Source organism: Bombina bombina, chromosome 4 (genome assembly GCF_027579735.1).
Source record: "Bombina bombina isolate aBomBom1 chromosome 4, aBomBom1.pri, whole genome shotgun sequence".
NCBI lineage: Eukaryota > Metazoa > Chordata > Amphibia > Anura > Bombinatoridae > Bombina > Bombina bombina.
The window spans coordinates 263,421,418-263,444,445 of record NC_069502.1 but is presented as its reverse complement, the minus strand read 5'-3'; the positions used below and the strand labels follow the sequence as shown (position 1 = coordinate 263,444,445).

The 23,028-nt window shown below is 40.8% G+C and overlaps 1 protein-coding gene across 3 annotated transcripts in view; it reads left to right on the top strand.

Moving 5' to 3' along the window:
- WDR33 (WD repeat domain 33) overlaps window positions 1-23,028 on the top strand; it is a 635,894-nt gene that overhangs the window by 44,943 nt on the left and 567,923 nt on the right. For all 3 annotated transcript variants that reach the window (XM_053709945.1, XM_053709944.1, XM_053709943.1), the window contains exons 3-6: window positions 10,889-10,957; window positions 11,256-11,360; window positions 11,455-11,550; window positions 11,843-11,994. In XM_053709945.1, coding sequence (XP_053565920.1) covers window positions 10,889-10,957; window positions 11,256-11,360; window positions 11,455-11,550; window positions 11,843-11,994 — 422 coding nt within the window. The remainder of the gene's footprint in view (window positions 1-10,888; window positions 10,958-11,255; window positions 11,361-11,454; window positions 11,551-11,842; window positions 11,995-23,028) is intronic.

The following is a 23,028-nucleotide window of genomic DNA, read 5'->3' as shown; positions in this document are numbered from 1 at the left end:
GATCATCATCAGTTCCTAAGGTTCGCCTTTCTGGACAAACATTACCAGTTTGTGGCTCTCCCATTCGGGCTAGCCACTGCTCCAAGGATTTTCACAAAGGTGCTCGGGTCCCTTCTAGCGGTTCTAAGACCAAGGGGTATTGCAGTGGCACCTTACTTGGACGACATCCTAATTCAAGCGTCGTCTCTTTCAAAGACAAAGGCTCACACATACATCGTTCTGGCCTTTCTCAGATCTCACGGGTGGAAGGTGAACATAGAAAAAAGTTCCCTGTCTCCGTCGACAAGAGTTCCTTTCTTGGGGACAATAATAGATTCTTTAGAAATGAAGATTTTCCTGACAGATGTCAGAAAGTCAAAACTTCTAAACGCTTGTCAAGTTCTTAACTCTGTTTCACGACCTTCCATAGCTCAGTGCATGGAAGTAGTAGGGTTGATGGTTGCAGCAATGGACATTCCTTTTGCGCGAATTCATCTAAGACCATTACAACTGTGCATGCTGAAACAGTGGAATGGGGACTATACAGACTTGTCTCCAGTGATTCAAGTAGATCAGAAGACCAGAGACTCACTCCGTTGGTGGCTAACCCAGGATCACCTGTCCCAGGGAATGAGCTTCCGCAGACCAGAGTGGGTCATCGTCACGACCGACGCCAGTCTAGTGGGCTGGGGCGCGGTCTGGGACTCCCTGAAAGCTCAGGGTCTATGGTCTCGGGAAGAGTCTCTTCTCCCGATAAACATTCTGGAACTGAGAGCGATATTCAATACTCTCAGGGCTTAGCCTCAACTAGCAAAGGCCAGATTCATAAGATTCCAATCAGACATGACTGTTGCTTACATCAACCATCAGGGGGGAACAAGGAGTTCCCTGGCGATGAGAGAAGTGACCAAAATCATAAGATGGGCGGAGGATCACTCCTGCCACCTATCTGCGATCCACATCCCAGGAGTGGAAAACTGGGAGGCGGATTACCTGAGTCGTCAGACATTCCATCCGGGGGAGTGGGAACTCCACCCGGAGATTTTTGCCCAGTTGACCCAATTATGGGGCATTCCAGACATGGATCTGATGGCGTCTCGTCAGAACTTCAAAGTTCCTTGCTACGGGTCCAGATCCAGGGATCCCAAGGCGACTCTAGTGGATGCATTAGTAGCGCCTTGGACCTTCAACCTAGCTTATGTGTTTCCACCGTTTCCTCTCATTCCCAGGCTGGTAGCCAGGATCAAACAGGAGAGGGCCTCGGTGATTTTGATAGCTCCTGCGTGGCCACGCAGGACTTGGTATGCAGACCTGGTGAATATGTCATCGGCTTCACCATGGAAGCTACCTTTGAGACAGGATCTTCTAGAACAGGGTCCATTCGAACATCCAAATCTAGTTTCTCTCCAGCTGACGGCTTGGAAATTGAACGCTTGATTTTATCTAAGGGTTTTCGGATTCTGTGATAGATACTCTGGTACAAGCCAGAAAACCTGTAACTAGAAAAATTTACCATAAAATATGGAAAAGATATATCTGTTGGTGTGAATCCCAGGGATTCTCATGGAGTAAGATTAAAATTCCTAGGATCCTTTCCTTTCTCCAAGAAGGTTTGGATAAGGGATTATCAGCGAGATCTCTAAAAGGACAGATTTCTGCTTTATCTGTCTTGTTACACAAACGACTGGCAGCTGTGCCAGATGTTCAAGCTTTTGTTCAGGCTTTGGTCAGGATCAAGCCTGTTTACCGACCTTTGACTCCTCCCTGGAGTCTGAATTTAGTTCTTTCAGTTCTTCAAGGGGTTCCGTTTGAACCTCTACATTCCATAGATATCAAAATGTTATCTTGGAAAGTTCTGTTTTTGGTTGCTATTTCTTCTGCTAGAAGAGTTTGAGTTATCTGCTCTGCAGTGTAATCCGCCCTATCTGGTGTTCCATGCAGATAAGGTTGTTTTGCGTACTAAACCTGGTTTCCTTCCAAAGGTTGTTTCCAACAAGAATATTAACCAGGAAATTGTTGTGCCTTCTTTGTGTCCGAATCCAGTTTCAAAGAAGGAACGTTTGTTACATAATTTAGATGTAGTACGTGCTTTAAAGTTCTATTTAGAAGCAACAAAGGATTTCAGACAAACGTCTTCTCTGTTTGTCGTTTATTCTGGCAAGAGGAGAGGTCAAAAAGCTACTGCTACCTCTTTCCTTTTGGCTGAAAAGCATCATCAGATTGGCTTACGAGACTGCCGGACGGCAGCCTCCCGAACGAATCACAGCTCACTCTACTAGGGCTGTGGCTTCCACATGGGCCTTCAAGAACGAGGCTTCTGTTGATCAGATATGTAAGGCAGCGACTTTGTCTTCCCTGCACACTTTTGCCAAATTCTACATATTTGATACTTTTGCTTCTTCGGAGGCTATTTTTGGGAGAGAGGTTTTGCAAGCCGTGGTGCCTTCTGTTTAGGTAACCTGATTGGCTCCCTCCCTTCATTCGTGTCCTAAAGCTTTGGTATTGGTTCCCACAAGTTATGGATGACGCCGTGGACCGTAAACACCAATGTTGGAGAAAACAGAATTTATGCTTACCTGATAAATTACTTTCTCCAACGGTGTGTCCGGTCCACGGCCCACCCTGGTTTTTTAATCAGGTTTGATAAATTTCTTTCTTTAACTACAGTCACCACGGCAACCTATGGTTTCTCCTTTTTTTTTCTCCTGTCCGTCGGTTGAATGACTGGGGTGGGGCGGAGCCTAGGAGGGACTATATGGACAGCTTTTGCTGTGCTCTTTGCCATTTCCTGTTGGGGAAGAGAATATTCCCACAAGTTATGGATGACGCCGTGGACTGGACACACTGTTGGAGAAAGTAATTTATCAGGTAAGCATAAATTCTGTTTTTCGCGCCTCAGTTGCGCAGTTGTTTTTCTCAGGCAAGCAGCAAGCTCCAAATCCGGCAGGCCTTTGTGAGCTGTATTGGCCCAAATTAAAGGTTTAACCCGGTTTTACAGACCCCTGAGGGCAGGTAGGCGCCACAGCAGGGCTGTGGCGAGGTGCAGGGGGTGCTTTTTATTGAAATAAAAGTTTTATAATTTTCCTGTTTTTTTCTGCTAAGGGTTAAGTATTCCTTTCCTTGTGGGGCAAACTTAGCGGCATCTCAGACCACTGCAACTATGCATGCTCAGACAGTGGAATGGGGACTATGCAAATTTAAGAAGGGGTTATCAGCTAGTTCCCTAAAGGGACAGATATCTGCTTTATCAATTTTACTGCACAAGCGTCTGGCAGATGTTCCAGACGTTCAGTCGTTTTGTCAGGCTTTGGTTAGAATCAAGCCTGTGTTTAAACCTGTTGCTTCGCCATGGAGTTTGAATTTAGTTCTTAAAGTTCTTCAAGGGGTTCCGTTTGAACCTATGCATTCCATAGATATTAAGCTTCTATCTTGGAAAGTTCTGTTTTTAGTTGCTATCTCTTCGGCTCGAAGAGTGTCTGAACTATCTGCATTGCAATGAGACTCGCCTTATCTTATTTTCCATTCCGATAAGGTGGTTTTGCGTACCAAACCTGGATTCCTTCCTAAGTTTGTTACTAATAAGAATATTAATCAGGAAATTGTTGTTCCTTCTCTGTGTCCTAACCCTTCTTCTAAGAAGGAGCGTCTGTTGCACAACTTGGATGTGGTTCGTGCTTTGAAGTTTTACTTGCAAGTGACCAAAGATTTCCGTCAAACATCTTCTCTGTTGTCTATTCTGGAAAACGTAGAGGTCAAAAAGCTACGGCTACCTCTTTCTTTTTGGCTGAAAAGCATCATCCGGTTGGCATACAAGACTGCTAGACAGCAGCCTCCTGAAAGGATTACAGCTCACTCTACTAGAGCGGTGGCTTCCACATGGGCTTTTAAAAACGATGCTTCTGTTGAACAGATTTTTAAGGCTGCGACTTGGTCTTCCCTTAATACCTTTTTCCAAATTTTCCAAATTTTATACTTTTGCTTCTTCTGAGGCTATTTTTGGGAGAAAGGTTCTTCAAGCAGTGGTGCCTTCTGTTTAGGCATCTGTCTTGTCCCTCCCGATCATCGGTGTCCTGTAGCTTTGGTATTGTATCCCACAAGTAAAGGATAAATCCGTGGACTCGTCGTATCTTATAGAAGAGAAGTAAATTTATGCTTACCTGATAAATTGATTTATTCTATGATACGACGAGTCCACGGCCCGCCCTGTCATTTTAAGACAGATTATATTTTTTTTATTAAACTTGTCACATCTGCACCTTTTTGTTTCTCCTTTTTCTTCCTATACCTTCGGTCGAATGACTGGGGGGGGGTGGAGTCAAGGGAGGAGCTATCTAGACAGCTCTGCTGTGGTGTTCTTTGCCACTTCCTGTTAGCAGGAGGATAATGTCCCACAAGTAAAGGATGAATCGGTGGACTCGTCGTATCATAGAAATCAATTTATCAGGTAAGCATAAATTTACTTTTCCTCCAAACCTTGGAGAAACAGAATTCGAGGAATTCTTGCCTTGTGTCAAGGGAAAACTCGAGACTCGCTCCATGAAAGATAGGTGCGCCAAACCTTATGATACATCCGACGAGTGACTGATTTAAGAGCGTTGATCAGTGTTGTTAACCCTATCAGAGAAACCCCTCTTAGAGAGGACTAAACGTTCAATCTCCACAGAGTCCGCTTCTTAGAATCTAGATTTTGATGAAGGAAAGGACCTTGAATAAGAAGGTTCAGCCTCAGAGGTAACCTCCATGGAGGGGCGGAAGACATCTTTACAAGATCCGCAAACTAAGGCCCAATCCTGTTTGATGCGGGTTAAGACTCTGGGAAGAAGAGCACGGGGGGGGGGGGGGACACACATACATCAAACAACCCACACGGAACTGCTGACACATCCACCAGCACAGCCTGGGGGTCCCTTGATCTGGACCCGTAACTGGGCAATTTGGTATTGCGACAAGAGGCCATGAGGTCTATTTTTGTAACACCCCACCTGAGGGTAATTTCCGGATGAAGAGCTCACTCCCCTGGATGGAATGTCTGCTCAGGTACTCCGCCTCCCAGTTGTCTACTCCTGTAATGTGAATTGCCGAAATGTGACTACTGCGAGACTCCGCCCACTGAAGGATGCGAGAGACCTCCTTCATAGCCAGGGAACTCTGAGTTCCACCCTGATGGTTGATATAAGCCACCAATGTTTTGTTGTCCGATTGAAATCTGATAAACTGGACAGAACTCTGTTGAAGCCATGCTACCAGAGCATTGTAGATTGCTCTTAACTCCAGAATATTTATTGGAAGAACAGATTCCTCTGGCAACTAGGATCCCTGAGCGCTTAAGGAACCCCAAACTGCTCCCCAGCCTGAAAGGATGGCATCCGTAGTCACAATCTCCCAAGATGGTCTCAAGAAGCACATGCCTTTTAGATAGATAATCCTGACAAAGCCACCAAGAGAGATCCTCTTGTGTGGTTGTCTAGGACAATTCTCTGAGATAGATCTGAACGTTCCATTGACTGAGCATACATAGTTGAAGAGGTCTCGGATGGAAGCGAGCAAAAGGAATAATGTCCATGGTAGCCACCATGAGACCAGTTACTTCCATACACTGTGCCACTAAAGGACGTGCAGAGGATTGAAGGGAAAGACAGGTCGAGAGAAGTTTGGATGTTCTCAAATCAGTCGGGAAGATCTTCATGGGGATCGAATCTGATTGTCCCCAAAAAACAGACCTTGCGATTTGGGACCAGGAAACTCTTGTCTAGATTTAACTTCCACTCGTGAGAGCGAAGAATAGAGAACAGAGTCCATGTGAGATCTTGCCAAACGAAAAAACAGAGCATGAACCAAGATATCGTCCAGGTACAGAGAGTTCTTGCTACCGCTAAGAGCCCCCAAAACTTTCGTAAAGATTATGGGAGCTGTAGCCAGACCAAACGGAAGGGCTACAAATTGAAAATGTTTGTCTAGGAAGGCAAACCGTAGAAATTTAAAGTGTTCCCTGTGGATAGGAACATGAAGGTATTCGTCCTTTAGGTCTATATAGTGGTCATAAACTGACCCTCCTGGACCAATGGAAGAATTAATCTGATGGTTTTTACACATCCACCAGCACAGCCTGAGGGTCCCTTGATCTGGACCCGTAACTGGGCAATTTGGTATTACAAAAATAGACCTCATGGCCTCTTGTTGCAACACCCCACCTGAAGGTAATTTCCGGATGAAGAGCTCGCTCCCCTGGATGGAATGTCTACTCAGGTAGTCCGCCTCCCAGTTGTCTACTCCTGTATTATGAATTGCCGAAATGTGACTACTGCAAGATGTTTGTCTAGGAAGGCAAACCGTAGAAATTGAAAGTGTTCCTTGTGGATAGGAACATGAAGGTATTCGTCCTTTAGGTCTATATAGTGGTCATAAACTGACCCTCCTGGATCAATGGAAGAATTAATCTGATGGTTTTTATCTTGAAGGATGGAAACTTGAGAAATGTGTTGAGAAATTTTAGATCTAGAATAGGGCGAAAGGTTGCCTTTTTTGGTTCAACGAAAAGGTTTGAATAAAACCCCTAGGCCCTGTTCTGCAGGAGGGACTGGAACAATCAGTCGCAGAGAAGATAGTTCCCTTACACAGTTTAAGAATGCCTCTCTTTTCACTGGATTTGAAGAGAGTCTTGATAGGAATATCTGCCCCTTGGAGGACAAGACTTGAAACCTGTTCTGTAACCTTGGGAGACCACTTCCACATCCCAAGGATCCTGGAACGTCTCAAATCCAAGCCTCTGAAAGGACAGTCTGCCCCCTATATGATCCGATCTTGCATCGGGGACTGCCCCTTCATGCTGACTTGTTGTCAGAGAGGAAGGCTTCTTGGACTGGACTGTTTACTTTTGTTCCAAGGCTGATTAGGCTTCCAGGAGCTCTTGGGTTTATTGGGCTTGGATGAAGAAGACTTTTTTTTTTTTTTTTTTTCCTAAAGGAATGAAAATTAGATTGACGACTCTAAGTTTAGCCTTCTTATCCTGAGGATGGAAAGCCCCTTTTCCAACAGTCACTGTGCATATAATGGAATCAAGACCAGGGCCAAATAAAGACTTCCCCTTAAAAGGTAAAGAGAGAAGTCTCGACTTAGAGACTGTCTGCTGACCAGGACTTCAACCACCATAAGGCCCTGCGGCACAGGACAGCAAATCCTGATGACTTAGCACTCAGACGAAGGACCTGCATATTAGTATTGCAAATAAAAGAATTGACTAATTTGAAAGCCTTTATTCGATCCTGAATCTCCTCCAAAGGAGTTTCTTCGAAAATCAAATCAGATAACGAGTCACACTAGTAAGTGGTGGCTCCAGCAACCGCTGCTATACTCGCAACTGGTTGTCAAAGAAGACTTAGTTGAAGAAAAAATCTTAAGTATCCCTCCAATTTTCTATCCATGCGGTCCTTTAAAAGAGGAACTATCCTCCAGGGGAATAGTAGTTCTCAAAAGGTGATGGAGCCCAGGCGCCTACCCTAGGAAGGCTAGGTTTGAGTAATGTGTAACGAAATCTTGGCTAAAAATGACTTTAATACATTCCACATATAAATAAAATCGAAGTACAATAGGTGTAAGCAATGAACAGTCGCTTTAAGAACAATATTTAAAAAACAATATAAAAGCACAATAAATTATACTTCATGGATCCATGAGCAAGGGTAACAAGTATTGGCAGCAGAATATATAACGGGTAAGAAAAATGTAGAATCCTTCGATAGCTCAGCTGGTAGAGCGGAGGACTGTAGTGCTAAAGCAGTAATCCTTAGGTCGGTAGAATCCTTCGATAGCTCAGCTGGTAGAACGGAGGACTGTAGTGCTAAAGCAGTAATCCTTGGGTCGGTCTTGAGAAAGGCCTAGCACGGGCCGAAACGCGTAGACCAGCACTGGTAAGCCTTATTTCATTATTTGCTATTCTTTTAGGACATCCTACACTATATTTCGTTTTTGTTTTTCCACAGGTGGATCGTCTGTTCCTTCTTCTTGTCATTTTTAATTTTTATTTGTGATTTGCTTATTGGGAGATTGCAGAATAATTATCCTTTATTTTTCTTTCATTTTTTAACACCATTGACTTTGCTGTATAAGCCACCAACCTCACCAAATTTCTTGAAGCCTCTTTTGATCACATAATTTTCACGCTTTTTGTCAACCTTAATCACTTATTTGGATTTGACTATGATTTTGGATCACACATAATATATTTTTATCGGAACTGCACAAAAAAATTTTTTATCACAGGATTATAAACACTATTTTGGATTTTCTTTTGATTCCTTTGGATTTTTTTGGAGCTTTTGGACTTTTGGATTTTTATGAACTTTTTTTATTATTAGATAACCTCAGTCCTACTTTTGAATTTACCATTGTTCTTACCTGTTATATATTCTGCTGCCAATACTTGTTACCCTTGCTCATGGATCCATGAAGTATAATTTATTGTGCTTTTATATTGTTTTTTAAATATTGTTCTTAAAGCGACTGTTGTGTATTGCTTACACCTATTGTACTTCGATTTTATTTATATGTGGAATGTATTAAAGTCATTTTTAGCCAAGATTTGGTTACACATAACTCAAACCTAGCCTTCCTAGGGTAGGCGCCTGGGCTCTATCACCTTTTCAGTACAATTTCTGGGTAACTGCTAGGAGCTACCCGCCCCCAGGCTTAAAGGTTCCCATCAGGCGCTGAGGCCAATCCATAGATTTAGAATAGTAGTTCTCATACAGAGTGGTAATAGTTCCATCCACCTTAGGAATAGTATTCCATAAGTCCAGGAAAGAATCGGAGACTGGAAACATTCTCTTAAAATTTGGTGAAGGTTGAAAAGGAATTCCCAGCTTCTCCCATTCCTTAGTGATGTCAGACCTTAGGAGCTTCTAATGGTTTTGACTCCGGAACATCCAAAGTTGCTAATACCTCTGAGTATTAAACAAAGGTGCTCAAGCTTAAATCTAAAATTGACGACCTCAGATTCTATTGGATTGTCTGAAACGGAGTCAGAATCGGATATCTCGCCCTCAAATGAAACTGAGGAATTTTCATCCTCAGAAATGTGGGATAAACAGACCAACTCAGTCTTAACTGAGTAATAGAAATATGTTAATATTTTCTTTTTCTCTTACCTGTTATAGGGAAGATGCTCAGCGCAACAGAAACAGACGATTGACGCTGTGTTGCAAAGTCTTCTAGCAACAAAACTCCCACAGAAAGAGACTGAGCAGAGCTGCAGGGCACTGCTGGTGCAACTACTAGGGATGGGGACTGAGGAGAAAGTTGAGACCTGTCAAGGGCAGAAGAATTCTGAGAAATACAGGGCTCTGAAGGGTTATACTTTTTTACTTTTTTATTTTTTTTATTTTTAAAAACTCCTAGATTTGTTTAGACTTTAACATGTCAGATAAGCATAAAAAGCATAATTGAGCTGGAGGAACTTCTTGAGCCTCTTCACAAAATAAACGTTTATCTCCCAGAGGCAGAGAAATAGATTTTGTTCCAAATCCATATTTATTCTTTAATTATCCCCTAGGAATAGAGAGACCCAACAGTAATATAAATGCCCCCCCCCCCCCCAAAAAAAAGGATTTTTGCAAATTATAAAAACAGATAAAATGTCCACATAATAAAAACATTTATTATTAATATAAAGGATGGCACCAATATAACTCCCACCGAAGCTAAGCTGCAGGCTGGGGAGACTTACCACCTCCTATAATACTAAATATAAGAAGACTTGATCGGCAAACAATCTCGCTATCTGCTTACTACGAAGCAATCTCAATGTCTGAAGTCAGCGGAGCACAAGATCACATGACCGGAGCTTAGTAAATCATGAAAAAGAAACTGCGCAAAAATAATGGCGCCAAACTGCGCAGTTAAAATTAGTAAAATAAACGGCACCATTAACGATGTCTACATAGACAGTTGCTCTTCTTAGATATGAAAGTAAAAACATTAAAGGAAGTAAAACCTAATTAGTCGTCATGATTACTGACTGTAGTTTGGTGCCTGCAATCCAAAGAGGTCACTTAGCTTATTACCAAATAAATGACACACTCTAAATTAAAATACCCTGACATGCCTCAGTCTCTAAAAAATGCTCAGTTATAAGTAGATAATGCCCTGGAGCATTATACTGCCCCTTAAGAATTAAATCCCCAAATATGAGGGAGAAATCTTAGTACCCAGGCTCTTAAGGATAAAGGGAGACTTTTTATTCTCCAAGTAGTGACCTTATTGATCCCCTAGAAAGTAAGTCACTTACCTTAGATCCTCTGCTGTGGGGCAGACACAGCATTTCCAGGTATGACTGATTCATACAGACATCTAACAGGAACCTGAAGTAGAACGAAAACATAACCCTGATTGCCTGGTGGGGGTTTGGCAAAATTGCTAGGAGGACAGAGAAGTTCCCTGCAACATTCTAATAGCTACCAATACTCTTACTAAGAGATTTACATGGACACAGCATAAACCCCAGTCCTATCCTAAAGGGAAGTTACCCATTGAAGGACTATTTTTCTTCCAAGCACCATCTTCACCACCACCTATTTAGAGGCAAAGAATGACTGGGTGAGTATGGGTAGTGGGAGGATGCGTTGGCTCTGGCTGGGGTGTTCTTTGCCTCCTAACAGTAATTGGACTTGTGCACTCTCCATGCCATTGGAAATAAATAAATATCGATCTTCAATCTTCTATCAATCTCGTAAATATAGGTGGCCATAATGGACCTAGTAAACCATCCAGTCATCTAATTTATTTGTTTTACAATTATGTGAGCTTGTCACAGATTTTATTTGTATATGCTTGTAATATATACTGTGTGTGCAGGAAAGCTGATTTTAGTTTTAAATATGTTCTAACTGTTAAATCTAACCTGTACCTTTTATAGAATCGTGTATGGCAGCGAGATCATAGAGACATGAGAGCAATTCAGCCAGATGTTGGATACTATAATGATGTGAGTTGTAATATTTGCTATGGTTGTTAATTTCTGACACATTTCCATGTGTTAGTAACTGAAGTTACAAACTATTTGAATTGTTAAATAGCTGTATTTGCAAGTACATGGAGCCCAAGAACTGCAGTTGGATAATTTTGTTACGTGTGCCTAATGTTTTTGGATTATTCTGCAGACTTATCTATATAAATTTATGTGCTGGATAATATACCTTTGTCAACCCCCAATCACCTAGTCACTGATTTTAAGACGCAACCTGTTTTAATGAATTATTCCTGTTTCAATATTTTACATGTAGCTCGTTCCACCTATTGGTATGCTGAACAATCCACTGAATGCTGTCACAACAAAGTTTGTGCGAACCTCCACCAACAAAGTGAAATGCCCTGTGTTTGTCGTCAGGGTAAGTGATCTGCATTTTACAGTTAGAAAAATGTATGTTTGGATGATATGTTTTGGGTTTGTGAACTCTTAATTTATGCTGACATCTCTTGCAGTGGACTCCTGAGGGTCGCCGCTTGGTGACTGGAGCATCCAGTGGAGAATTCACTTTGTGGAATGGGCTCACATTTAATTTTGAGACTATCTTGCAGGTGGGTTATAGGTTGTTCTCGTTCACAAAGTACATGTTCAGCTGTATCCATGTATAAGGAAGTGCTGATTTTGCTTTGATTAGTAGATTTCTTTCCTTGTTTCATTCATGCAACCCCTATAAAGTTATCTTAGCTTTAGCTAGCAATTAAATTTCCTGGCTTTAAACCATTTACGTTACTTCCTTATTGGCTGAGTTATCAGATAGTACTTGTAGTTTTCTATGTGCATTTTCACACACTTTGTTTAACCCCTGCATTAGCTTTACCATTTCTGCTTCTACTTTTCTTATAGGCTCATGACAGTCCAGTACGAGCTATGACTTGGTCCCACAATGATATGTGGATGCTTACTGCTGACCACAGCGGCTATGTGAAATACTGGCAGTCCAACATGAATAACGTCAAGATGTTCCAGGCACATAAGGAGGCGATTAGAGAGGCCAGGTTTATAACAACTCTACCATTTTCCTTAGTTATTAATATATATTTTTTGTGCTATATGTGTAAAATTATGAAGTGTACAGGGTTTCATTCTAGTCTCTGTGTAGGTTTGGGCAAAATAAGTGCAAAGCTGCAATTTATGCATGTACCATGCTTCCCTTCCTGCCCCTCCATGTTCTCTTGTATTGTTTTTTGGTCATACTATGTATATAAATAATTTTTCTTTATTAATAAAGAATTATATTATTTTCACAGAACAAATATGCTAATTAAAGCACACAAGCAGGTAATAAAATATTACATTTACACACACCATGCCATGAAATAAAATCATGTGCTCCCACGATACTTAAAGGTAACTCTAACCATGGGGAAGGTTTTCTGTGGGATATCTTCATGTATCTTAAGATAAATGGCATTATTTTTAGGAGGAGAGTTTTCCCATGCATGGAATCCAGAGGCACAGACACACATGGTGTTTAACCTTCCAAAAGGATGTGGAGTATATTTTCATTTTGGCTCTCACTAATTAATGGTTGACCAACACCAATAACCTTGTCACTGACTTGTATTCATTTTGGAGCCCTTTGTTTCACTTGAGATACACTTGATATTACTGCATCAGTTTTATCAAATGGGAATTGTAAGATTTTTTTTTTTTTTTTTTTTTATTTAAACTTTATATTTTTCCATGGTAACCATTTTTGTGAACCTATATTTTAATTCCTTGTAACAGAAGTTGCAGATTAACCAACGTTTTATGCTCAGGAGGACGCACAGTTAAATGTTTTGGGATTTTCCCAGCTTGCCGAATCTGCCACCAATTTTCTAGTTTTCTTTTATTTTCTGTAATGACTGCATATTTCATTGTTTTCTTACCTAAGATATGGAGAGTCCACAACGTCCAATTACTAGTGGGAATATCACTCCTGGCCAGCAGGAGGAGGAGGCAGAGAGCACCACAGCAAAGCTGTTAAGTGTCACTCCCCTACCCATAATCCCTAGTCATTCTCTTGACCTCTGTCAATAGAGGAGGTGAAGTTTGTTGTCTGAAGAAATTAATTCCTTTTTTGGGTACTTTTCCCTGCAAGCAATGATTTGGGTTTAGCCGAGTCCACGTCAATCTCTTTAGTAGAGTAGTGGTGGCTTTTAAGCAATTAGGAAGTTGTGAGGTAATCCTTGCATTGCTGCCCATGGTACAGAGCGCCAGATTTGGTTACTCTGTTCTTTCTTTTTCTACAGGTACTTACTGCAGGTAAGTGCTTTTGTCTTCTAGGTCTTGGAGACTTGCACTTCAGAAGAATGTCATATGCAGTAGATGGGAACATTTTTAAAATCCTTTATACAGGATTTTCTTTGGCAGTGGGCAGGCACATTAATTATGTATGTTCAGACTAGAGGTTAATCTGAACTTTATTGGGACGTTTTTCTGCTTTGGGCTAATTTTGTAGAAATGCTTTATGTGTGTGGCTTCTGTTTTATGCAGGCATTTATGTATAAACTTAAAGTGACAGTCTACACCAACATTTTTCTTATTTAAAAATATAGATAATCCCTTTATTACCCATTCCCCGTTTTTGCATAACCAACACAGTTATATTAATATACTTTTTACCTCTGTGATTACCTTGTATCTAAGCCTTTGCAGACTGCCTCCTTATCTAAGTGCCTTTGACAGACATGCAGTGTAGTCAATCAGGGAAGACTCCTAAATAACTTCACGGGAGTGAGCACAATGTTATCTATATGACACATGTGAACTAGCACAGTCTAACTGTGAAAAACTTTCAAAATGCTCTGAGCTAGGAGGCGGTTTTCAACTGTTTAGAAATCAGTTTGAGCCTAGCTAGGTTTAGCTTTTCAAAAATACCACCAAGGGAACAAAGCAAATTTGATGATAAAAGTAAATTGGAAAGTTGTTTAAAATTGCATGCCCTATCTGAATCATGAAAGTTTAGTTTTGAGTAGACTGTCCCTTTAACATTTGGCAGTTGGTTTTCTTTGCTTGCTTAGCTAGAACAGGCTAACTGACAAACTGCTTGAGTTTAAAACCAGCTGCAGCTACTTGCATCTTATGTTGTATGCAGAGGGAAACGTGCACCTTTTACTTGCGTAGTTTCCTCTCTCGGCTGGTCATGTGACTTCTCTCTGCTGTCGGATATTCACAGAGCGGAGCGACATAATTGAATTTCAGTGTCGATCTACTATACAATAGTTTTAGGAACTTTTGACAGCCAAATTGTGGTATTAAAAATTCTTAAAGTGACAGTGTGTTTAAAAAATTTCTACAATTTGGGGAATTGTTTTAGTATTATGGGGATGGACCAAGACTGTTTTTTGACAGATGCCTGTTATTCCTAGAGGCACAAATGGTTTTGCCTAAGCAATTCTGTGCTGCATGCTTAGCTAGAACACCCAATGTCTATCAGGATGATGCTGTTCAGGCAATGCCACAGCTTTCTCCTCAAACGTCCCAAACTTCTATGGCGTCACATACAGTGCCCTTCAGTTCCTCTCAGCCTCCTGGAGGAGTTTATTTGCCTGCAGATTTTGCTGCACAGTTATCTTATCTGCTTTTCCTATGCTGGGAAAACGCAAGAGGAAAATGTAGACATTCAGATAGTAATTTATGCAAATTATGACACTTGGGGAAGTCTCCCTAAGTGTGATGCGGGAATCCAGACATGGACCCTTTGCTCAGTGTGCATAGAGGGATATGGCTGCACCTCACTGACGAGGCCCACAATAGGTCGAAACTAGAGCTGCAACAACTAATCGTCATAATCGATAATAATCAATTATGAAAATAGTTGTCAACGAATCTCATAATCGATTAATCGATTAGTTGGTTTGCAATTAGTTGGTCTGTGCACTACACCAGCTACTTCACTCCAATGAACTCCTGCACATTGTGTTGTGTTTTATGGTTATGTCCTTAGCCTAAAGGACGTCTACAGACTTTTTACTTTTCACTTTTTCAAGACAGTATACGTTTACAACTACCCCTGGCTTATGTGCAACCCAGATATAATAGTCATCATTTGGATTGTTTATATTAAATCTTGTGATTTGGAACTATGCTTTTCATGATATAGTGCCAAGCTTGTTGTTTACACCTTGCCCCTAGATTGATGGGAGTTATTTAAATTGATGTGCACTATTATCTGTTTGCACAATTATTAGCGTATTGCTTGCTATTGCTGATTATATGTACTGTATAAATAAATGTGTAAGGCTTTGTCTTATTGATATACAGTCCTTAGCGCTGCTGATTTTTTTTTAGTTTTATTATATTTTTTAAAAATTGATATGTACCAGATTCAACCTTTATAAGTATATATTCGTTATTTTTAGAGCGGACTAGATATTTCCCCTAACCTTATAGCTGGTTATTTACCGTTGCATATAGATATTCAAGATATTTTTATGTTAGAATGAAGTCAAGGGTTACTTTATTGAGAGGCCCCTTGCCAAGGTAGAAAACACTTAGCATTGGTGAAGAGCTAACAAAGATAAATATCCCACTTTGGTGGAATTGGCAAAACCCTACTTATACACCTCAACAGCCTTTCTCTGCTGCAGGAAATATGCTGCAAACAGAGAACCAGCCTTAGCCAGAAGCATGTGGACATGTTGAGATTTTTGCATTTCAATGCAAAGTTTCTGAAAGAGTGAATAACAGAATGTTATCAACAGTGATAGTCTAACTCTTTCTAGTTCTACCTCTTTTCAAACAGTTTGTGGTTTTGTATAATTATAAAACTGCTCTGCTGCTTAAAAATTGAAACAGTTGTGTTAATGTAAAGTTTTAGTCTGAAGTTTATATTTGTAACACTCATTATGTAGATTTTATTTAAAACATAGAAAACTATTATTGATTCTATTTTTATCCGATTAGTCAATTAATCGAAAAAATAATCGGCCGATTAATCGATTATGAAAATAATTGTTAGTTGCAGCCCTAGTCGAAACGTACGTCTGGGGTTTTGCCGTTTCTCTCGTTCAGAGAGGGATTGCCATGTATTTCGGGGCTGGACTGTACTGTTAACTCAGGATCAGACTGATATGCTACAGGAAAGTTCTTCTCTGTGAAAGGCACATATTGAGCAAAAAGAGGCTGCTTCTAGGGTGGCAGTTAGATATAGAAATATAGAACAAGCTATTATGCTATTGTTCGTTCCCAGGTTGAGCGCTTCTCTCTTTTTATTTAAGGTTTCTGTTCCACCTACTGCTACACAGGTTGCCCTCCCTCATAAGTCTGAGGAGGATACGCCGCTAGCCTCTGAGGGTGAAATCTCATATTCGGATAGTAATTCCTTGATCTGAGACTGAAGTTAACTTCAGATTTAAGCTTGGACACCTTTGTGTACTGTTAAAGGAGGTATTGGCTACTTTTGACGACTCAGATACTTCTGTCGTCGTCATCCCTAAAAAAAAATCTAGTAAACTTAAAGGGACAGTAAAGTAAAAAAAAACCCTTCATGATTCAAATAAAGCATGTAATTTTAAACAACTTTTCAATTTACTTTTATTACCAATTTTGCTTTGCTCTTTGTATTAGTTGAAAGCTAGACCTAGAAGGCCGCCTCTAATCCAAATGCATTTTGACAGTTTTCACCACTAGAGGGCGTTAGTTCATGTGTTTCATATAGATAACATTGAGCTCATGCACATGAATTTACTGAGGAGTGAACACTGGCTAAAATGCAAGTCTGTCAAAATAACTGAAATAAGGGGGCAGTTTGCAGAGACTTAGATACAAGGTAATTACAGAGGTAAAACATGTATTATAACTGTGTTGGTTATGCAAAACTTGGTAATTGGTAATTAAGGGATGATCTATCTTTTAAAAAAACAATAATTCTGGTGTTAACTATCCCTTTAATAAATACTATGATGTTCCTTCATCTGTGGAGGTGTTTCCTGTTCCAGACCTTGTGACAGAGATTATTTCTCAGGAATGGGAGAAGCCAGGGATTCATTTCTTCCCGTCTTTAAAAAGATGTTTCCTGTTGCTGACTCCATTAAAGATTCTTGGCGCATGGTGCCTAAAGTAGAAGGGGCTATTTCTACTCTGGCTAAGAGAGCTACGATCCCTATAGAGGATAGCTGCTCCTTTTAAGGAACCCTTTGGAAAAAAGCTGGAAGCTTATTTGAAGATGTATGTTCATCAAGGTCTTCAATGGCAACCTGCAGTTTGTATTGCCACAGTAGCAAGTGCGGAATCTTATTGGTGCAACGCCTTGTCTGAATCAATTTTAGTAGAGACTATTAAGGCTCTCAAACTAGCCAATTTCTTTATTTCTGATGCTAACATGCAAGTTATTAGACTGGGAGCCAAGATGTTCCTTACAAGGGGAAGACTTTGTTTGGACCTGGTCTGGCAGAAACAATTTCTATTACAGGTGGAAAAGGGTCTTTTCTACCGCAAGACAAGAAGAACAGACTCAAAGGACGCTTTCGTCACTTCAAAAGTCAAAATTATTTCTCTCCCTCTTCCAAGCAGGAGCAGCCCAAGTCTTCTTGGAAGCCAAATCAGTCTTGGAGTTAAGGGGAAGCAATCAAAGAAACCCTCAGCTGAGTCTAAGTCAGTATGAAGGGTCGGCTCCAGGTTCGGATCAAGTGGTGGGCAGATTTTCCATGTTTTGCCAAGCGTGGGGACGAGATGTCCCAGATCCTTGGGCTGTGGACTTAGTATCTCAGGGTTACAAAATAGAATTCAAAACTTTCCGTCCCAGGGGCAGATTCCACCTCTCAAAATTATCTGCAGACCAGGTAAAAAGAGAGGCATTCTTGAACTGTGTTCAGGACCTTTCCTCCCTGGGAGTGATTGTTCTAGTTCCAGCAAGGGAACAGGGTCTAGGATTCTATTTAAATCTGTTTGTGGTTCCCAAAAAAGAGGGAACTTTTTGACCCATTTTAGACCCAAAGTGCCTCTACAAGTTTCTCAGGGTACAGTTCTTCAAAATTGAAACCATTAGTTACATTCTTCCTTTGGTCCAAGAGGGTCAGTTCACGATGAGTATAGACCTGAAGGATGCGTATCTTCATGTTCCCATCCACAGGGATCATCACAAATTCCTGAGATTCACCTTTCTAGACAAACACTTTCAGTTTGTGGCTCTTCTGTTTGGCCTTGCCACAGCTCCCAGAATTTTCTCAAAGTTTCTGGGGGCTCTCTTGGCAGTGATCAGGTCTCAGGGAATTGCAGTGGCGCCATACCTGGACAACGTATTGGTTCAGGCACCATCTTTTCAACAAACAAACTCTCATACAGAGATCTTGTTTTCTTTTCTACGTTCCCATGGTTGGAAAGTGAATCTGTAAAAAAATTCCCTTGTTCCAGCTACAAGGGTGGTTTTCTTAGGTACCATAATAGATTCCATATCTATGAATGTTTTTCTGACGGAGGTCAAAAAATCCAAAATTCTCTCTCCTTGCCTCTCCAGTCTACTGTTCGGCCCTTAGTGGCTCAATGTATGGAGGTAATTTAGTCTGATGCTCGCTTCCATGGACATCAATCGTTTTGCTCGTTTCCATTTGAGAGCTCTGCAATTATGCATGCTCAGACAATGGAACGGAGACCAATTGTGTCTGTCTTATGATAAAGACCAGCGGACAGACTCTCTCCCATGGTGGCTTTCTCAGGACCATCTGTCTCGGGGCACATGCTTCCGGAGACCTTCCTGGGTGTTTGTGACCACGGACGCCAGCCTGCTTGGCTGGGGAGCAGTTTGGGACTTGTTAAAGGCGCAGGGACTATGGACTCGGGAGGAGGCTGCTCTCCCCATAAACCTCTTGGAGTTGAGTGATTTACAATGCTCTGATGGCTTGGCCTCAATTGTCCTTAGCCCGGTTTATCAGGGTTCAGTCGGAGATCACCACCTCAGTGGCTTACATCAACCACCAAGGAGGAACTCGGAGTTCCTTAGCCATGAGGGAGGTGGCACAGATTATTCAGTGGGCGGAAGCTCACAATTGTTTATCTGCCATCCACATTCCTGGAGTGGACAACTGGCAAAGCGGATTTCCTGAGCAGGCAGACATTTCATCCCGGGGAGTGGGCTCTCCATCCGGAGGTGTTCTTTAGGTTAACCCTCAAATGGGGGGTGCCGGAGTTGGATCTGATGGCGTTTCGGCAGAACGCCAAGCTTCCAAGGTACGTTTCAAGGTCAAGAGATCCTCAGGCCGCTCTGATAGATGCACTGGTGGTTGGGATTTCAGTCTAGCTTCCCTGTTTCCTCTGTTTGCGCTCTTTCCCTGAGTTATTGCTCATATCAAAGAAGAGAGAGCATCAGTAATTCTAATAGCTCCTGCATGGTCTCGCAGGATCTGGTATGCAGACCTAATGAAGATGTCTTATCGGTCGCCTTTTTGAGGTTGTCTCTGAGGAAGGACCTTCTAACTCAGGGTTGATTCCTCCACCCAAATCTCATTTCTCTTAATTTGACTGCTTGGAGATTGAGCGCTTGGTTCTGTCTAAGCGTCGATTTTCTAAATCGGTCATTGAAACCATGATCCAGGCTTGCATGCCTGTAACTCAAAAAATTTACCATAAGGTATGTCATAAATACCTTTATTGGTGTGAAATCCAAGGCCTTCTCTTGGAGAAGGGCCAGGATTCCTAGAACTTTGTTGTGTTTTTTTATTTTTTTCCTTTTCTTCCAGGAAGGTCTGGAGAAAGGGTTGTCAGTCAGTTTTCTGAAAGGTCAGATTTCTGCATTATTTATTTTGTTATACAAGCGCCTGGCGGATGTGCCAGAAGTTCAATCTTTTTTTTTTTTTCAGGCCCTGGTCAGAATTTGGCCTTTGTTTAAACCTGTTGCTCCTCCTTGGAGCCTTAAAATTGTTCTTACAGTTTCGCAGCAGAGTCCGTTTACGCCAATGCATTCCATAGATATTAAGATGCTATCTTGGAAGGTTTTGTTTATTATTGCTATTTTTTCTGCTCAGTTTCAGAACTCTCGGCTTTGCAGTATGATTCGCCTTACCTTATCTTTCATGCGGATAAGGTGGTTCTTCGTACTAAATTGGGGTTTCTTTCTAAAGTAGTTTCGGATAGAAATATTAATCTGGAAATTGTTGATCCTTCTCTCTGTCCCAATCCTCCTCATATAGAACGTCTGTTGCACACCTTGGATATTGTGCATGCTCTAAAATTCTACCTACAGGCGACTAAGGATTCTCGCCAGTCTTCTGCCCTGTTAGTTTGTTTCTCAGGAAAGCATAAGGGTCAGAAGGCTACTTCTACTTCTATTTTCCTCTGGTTGAGAAGTATGATTCGTTTTGCTTATGAGACTGCTGGACAACAGCCTCCTGGGAGAATTACAGCTCAGCTCATTCCACTAGTGCCATCTCCTCTTCTTGGGCTTTCAAAGATGAAGCTTGTGGAACAGCTTTGCAAGACTGCAACTTGGTCCTCTCTGCACACTTTTTCTAAGTTTTGCAAATTTCATACTTTTGCCTCGGCTGAGGCCTCTTTTGGGAGAAAGGTTCTTCAAGCGGTGGTGCCTTCTCTTTAGGTCTGCCTGTCTTGTTCTCCCTCCCTGTCCATTCTATGTCCTCTAGCTTGAGTATTGGTTCCCACTAGTAATTGACGTTGTGGATTCTCCATATCCTAGGAAAGAAAACAAAATGTATGCTTACCTGATAAATGTCTGGATATATGGAGTCCACGACCCCACCCTTTATTAAGACATTATTTTTGACTAAACTCAGTACAACTGTCTTTTAAAAACGAATTGATTAGCATAGCTTTCACTACTTTATTTGTAGACAGTGACATAGATAACAAGCTTAAAAAAAAGTATACTAGCATCCATTTTAAAATATATTAATCACTACTATCATTCATGCAGAGAGTTTCCTTGAAGGCATAGTGTGACATACAGGTTTACCAACCCTGCAACAGTCACCAGTTTGTCTGAATAATAAAAGAACATTTTTAGGTTTCATGTCCCTTTAACCCCTTTTTGTGACAATACAGTTGTCAACAACTTTCCAATTTATTTCTATTTAATTTTCTCAATTGTCTTGGTATCTTTTGTTGGTGAAGCAGCTATGCACTACTGAGAGTTAGCTGAATGTATTGGGTGAGCTAAGTACTAGACATCTATGTGCACCCACCAGCATCAGCAGCTGAGTAGCCTACCTAGGTACCCTTTTCAACAAATGATTCCATAAGAACAAAACAAATGAGCTAATAGAAGTAAATTGTAAAAGTGTTTTTAAATCATGTGCTCTATCTGAATCACAAAAGAAAAAATTTGATTTTCATATCCCTTTAACCAATCCTTTCCAACTTAAAGGGACACTGAACCCAATGTTTTTCTTTCGTGATTCAGAGCATGCAATTTAAGCAACTTTCTAATTTACTCCTATTATCAAATGTTCATTCTTTTGGTATCTTTATTTGAAAAGCAAAAATGTAAGTTTAGAAGCTGGCCCATTTTTGGTGAACAACCTGGGTAAATTCACCCACCAAGAAAAAATTTGGGTTCTGTATCCCTTTAACCAGTTTGTCACAGTCTAGCCACTCCTGGCAAACGTGTGGCTTAGTTCAGTGAGTGCAAGGGTCAATCAATACAGAGATACTGAACCCAAATTTTTTCTTTCATGATTCAAATAGAGAATGCAATTTTAAGCAACTTTTAAATTTTACTCCCATTATCAAATTTTCTTTGTTCTCTTTGTAGCTTACTAGCCGGCCGATCTTTCAGCACCTGGGTAGCGCTTGCTGATTGGTACTTATATTTAGCCCCCAATTGGCAAGAACTTCCCAGGTGCTGAATCAAAGATGGGGTCAGCTCGTAAGCTTACCTTCCTGCTTTTTCAAATAATTTTTATCCGTTCTCTTGGTATCTTTAATAGGAGTAAATTAGAAAGTTGCTTAACATTGCATGCTCTATCTGAATTGTGAGAAAAAAAATTGGGTTTAGAATCCCTTTAAGGAACATTTTATTATGTGAAGAGTCACAGTCCATTTAATTAATAAAAAATTAACAATTGCATACAAAAGCAAAACTGATTTTAAAAATAAAATAGAACATATAACAGCCTAATACCGTACTAGCTTAGATATCTGTTCTTAGGGTGCTTGTCGAGGAAAAGGTGGTCATTTATGCTTTTATATGCAACCTCCTATATCGAATGACACCATTATTTTGATATCACAACTAAATACATATTTTTTTTTTCTGAGGCTAGATTTCTGACCAGGCCCCTTCCATAGTGGGCAAGGAAGGTAGCCAATCCATAAAAACACATTGAAAGCCCTGCCTAAGTATTATTTTGATACCAAATAGGACATCTGTAATATTCGGTCATCCAGTAACATAAAGTGCTATAAACATGTCTTAAGATATCCTAGAGTCACCTCTGATCGACCCCAGGATAGTGTCTTGATAGGGGCACTTTTTTTCTCTCACTATCTGATGACATAAAAATCTCACTCCTTGTTCACCAGATGTAAATAATAAAAAATCATTCTTCCCAAAAACATTGCCTTTTTAAAAAAAAATAAAAAAAATAATAATAATCTGATAAGTTGTAAATAGCATGGAAATACAGCAGAAAAAAGAGATGAGAAAAATTAACCCCTGACATTCTAAAATGACGTCTCCATGACTTTGCCCCCAAATAAGAGACAAATGTGTCACTCAAGCCACACCAGTTGTGTATCAAAGGGAGCTCCTCCTTCATGTGATAACTTTTCATCTTTACCATGCTGACCATTTTAGTGTTTTTTGAAGGTTAGATTTTCTGCAGTTTTCTCCCTTGATTTAAAATTGACACAATTCACTTGACCCAGTTGTTTTAAGATATTGTAGGGAGCCTTACATGCAGCCTGAAGCTTGTTCTATCTCACGGGTGTTAGTACCGGAACTCTCCACCCCCACCTCATACATTTTCATCTCTGGCAGTACAATCATGCAACTGCTTTAGTATGAATCAATATGGTAGCCCTAAGTTTTGGAAGTACCTCCCCCCAATAAGTCTTGCATTTCGTTCCTGGAATGTACATCATACGCTAATACA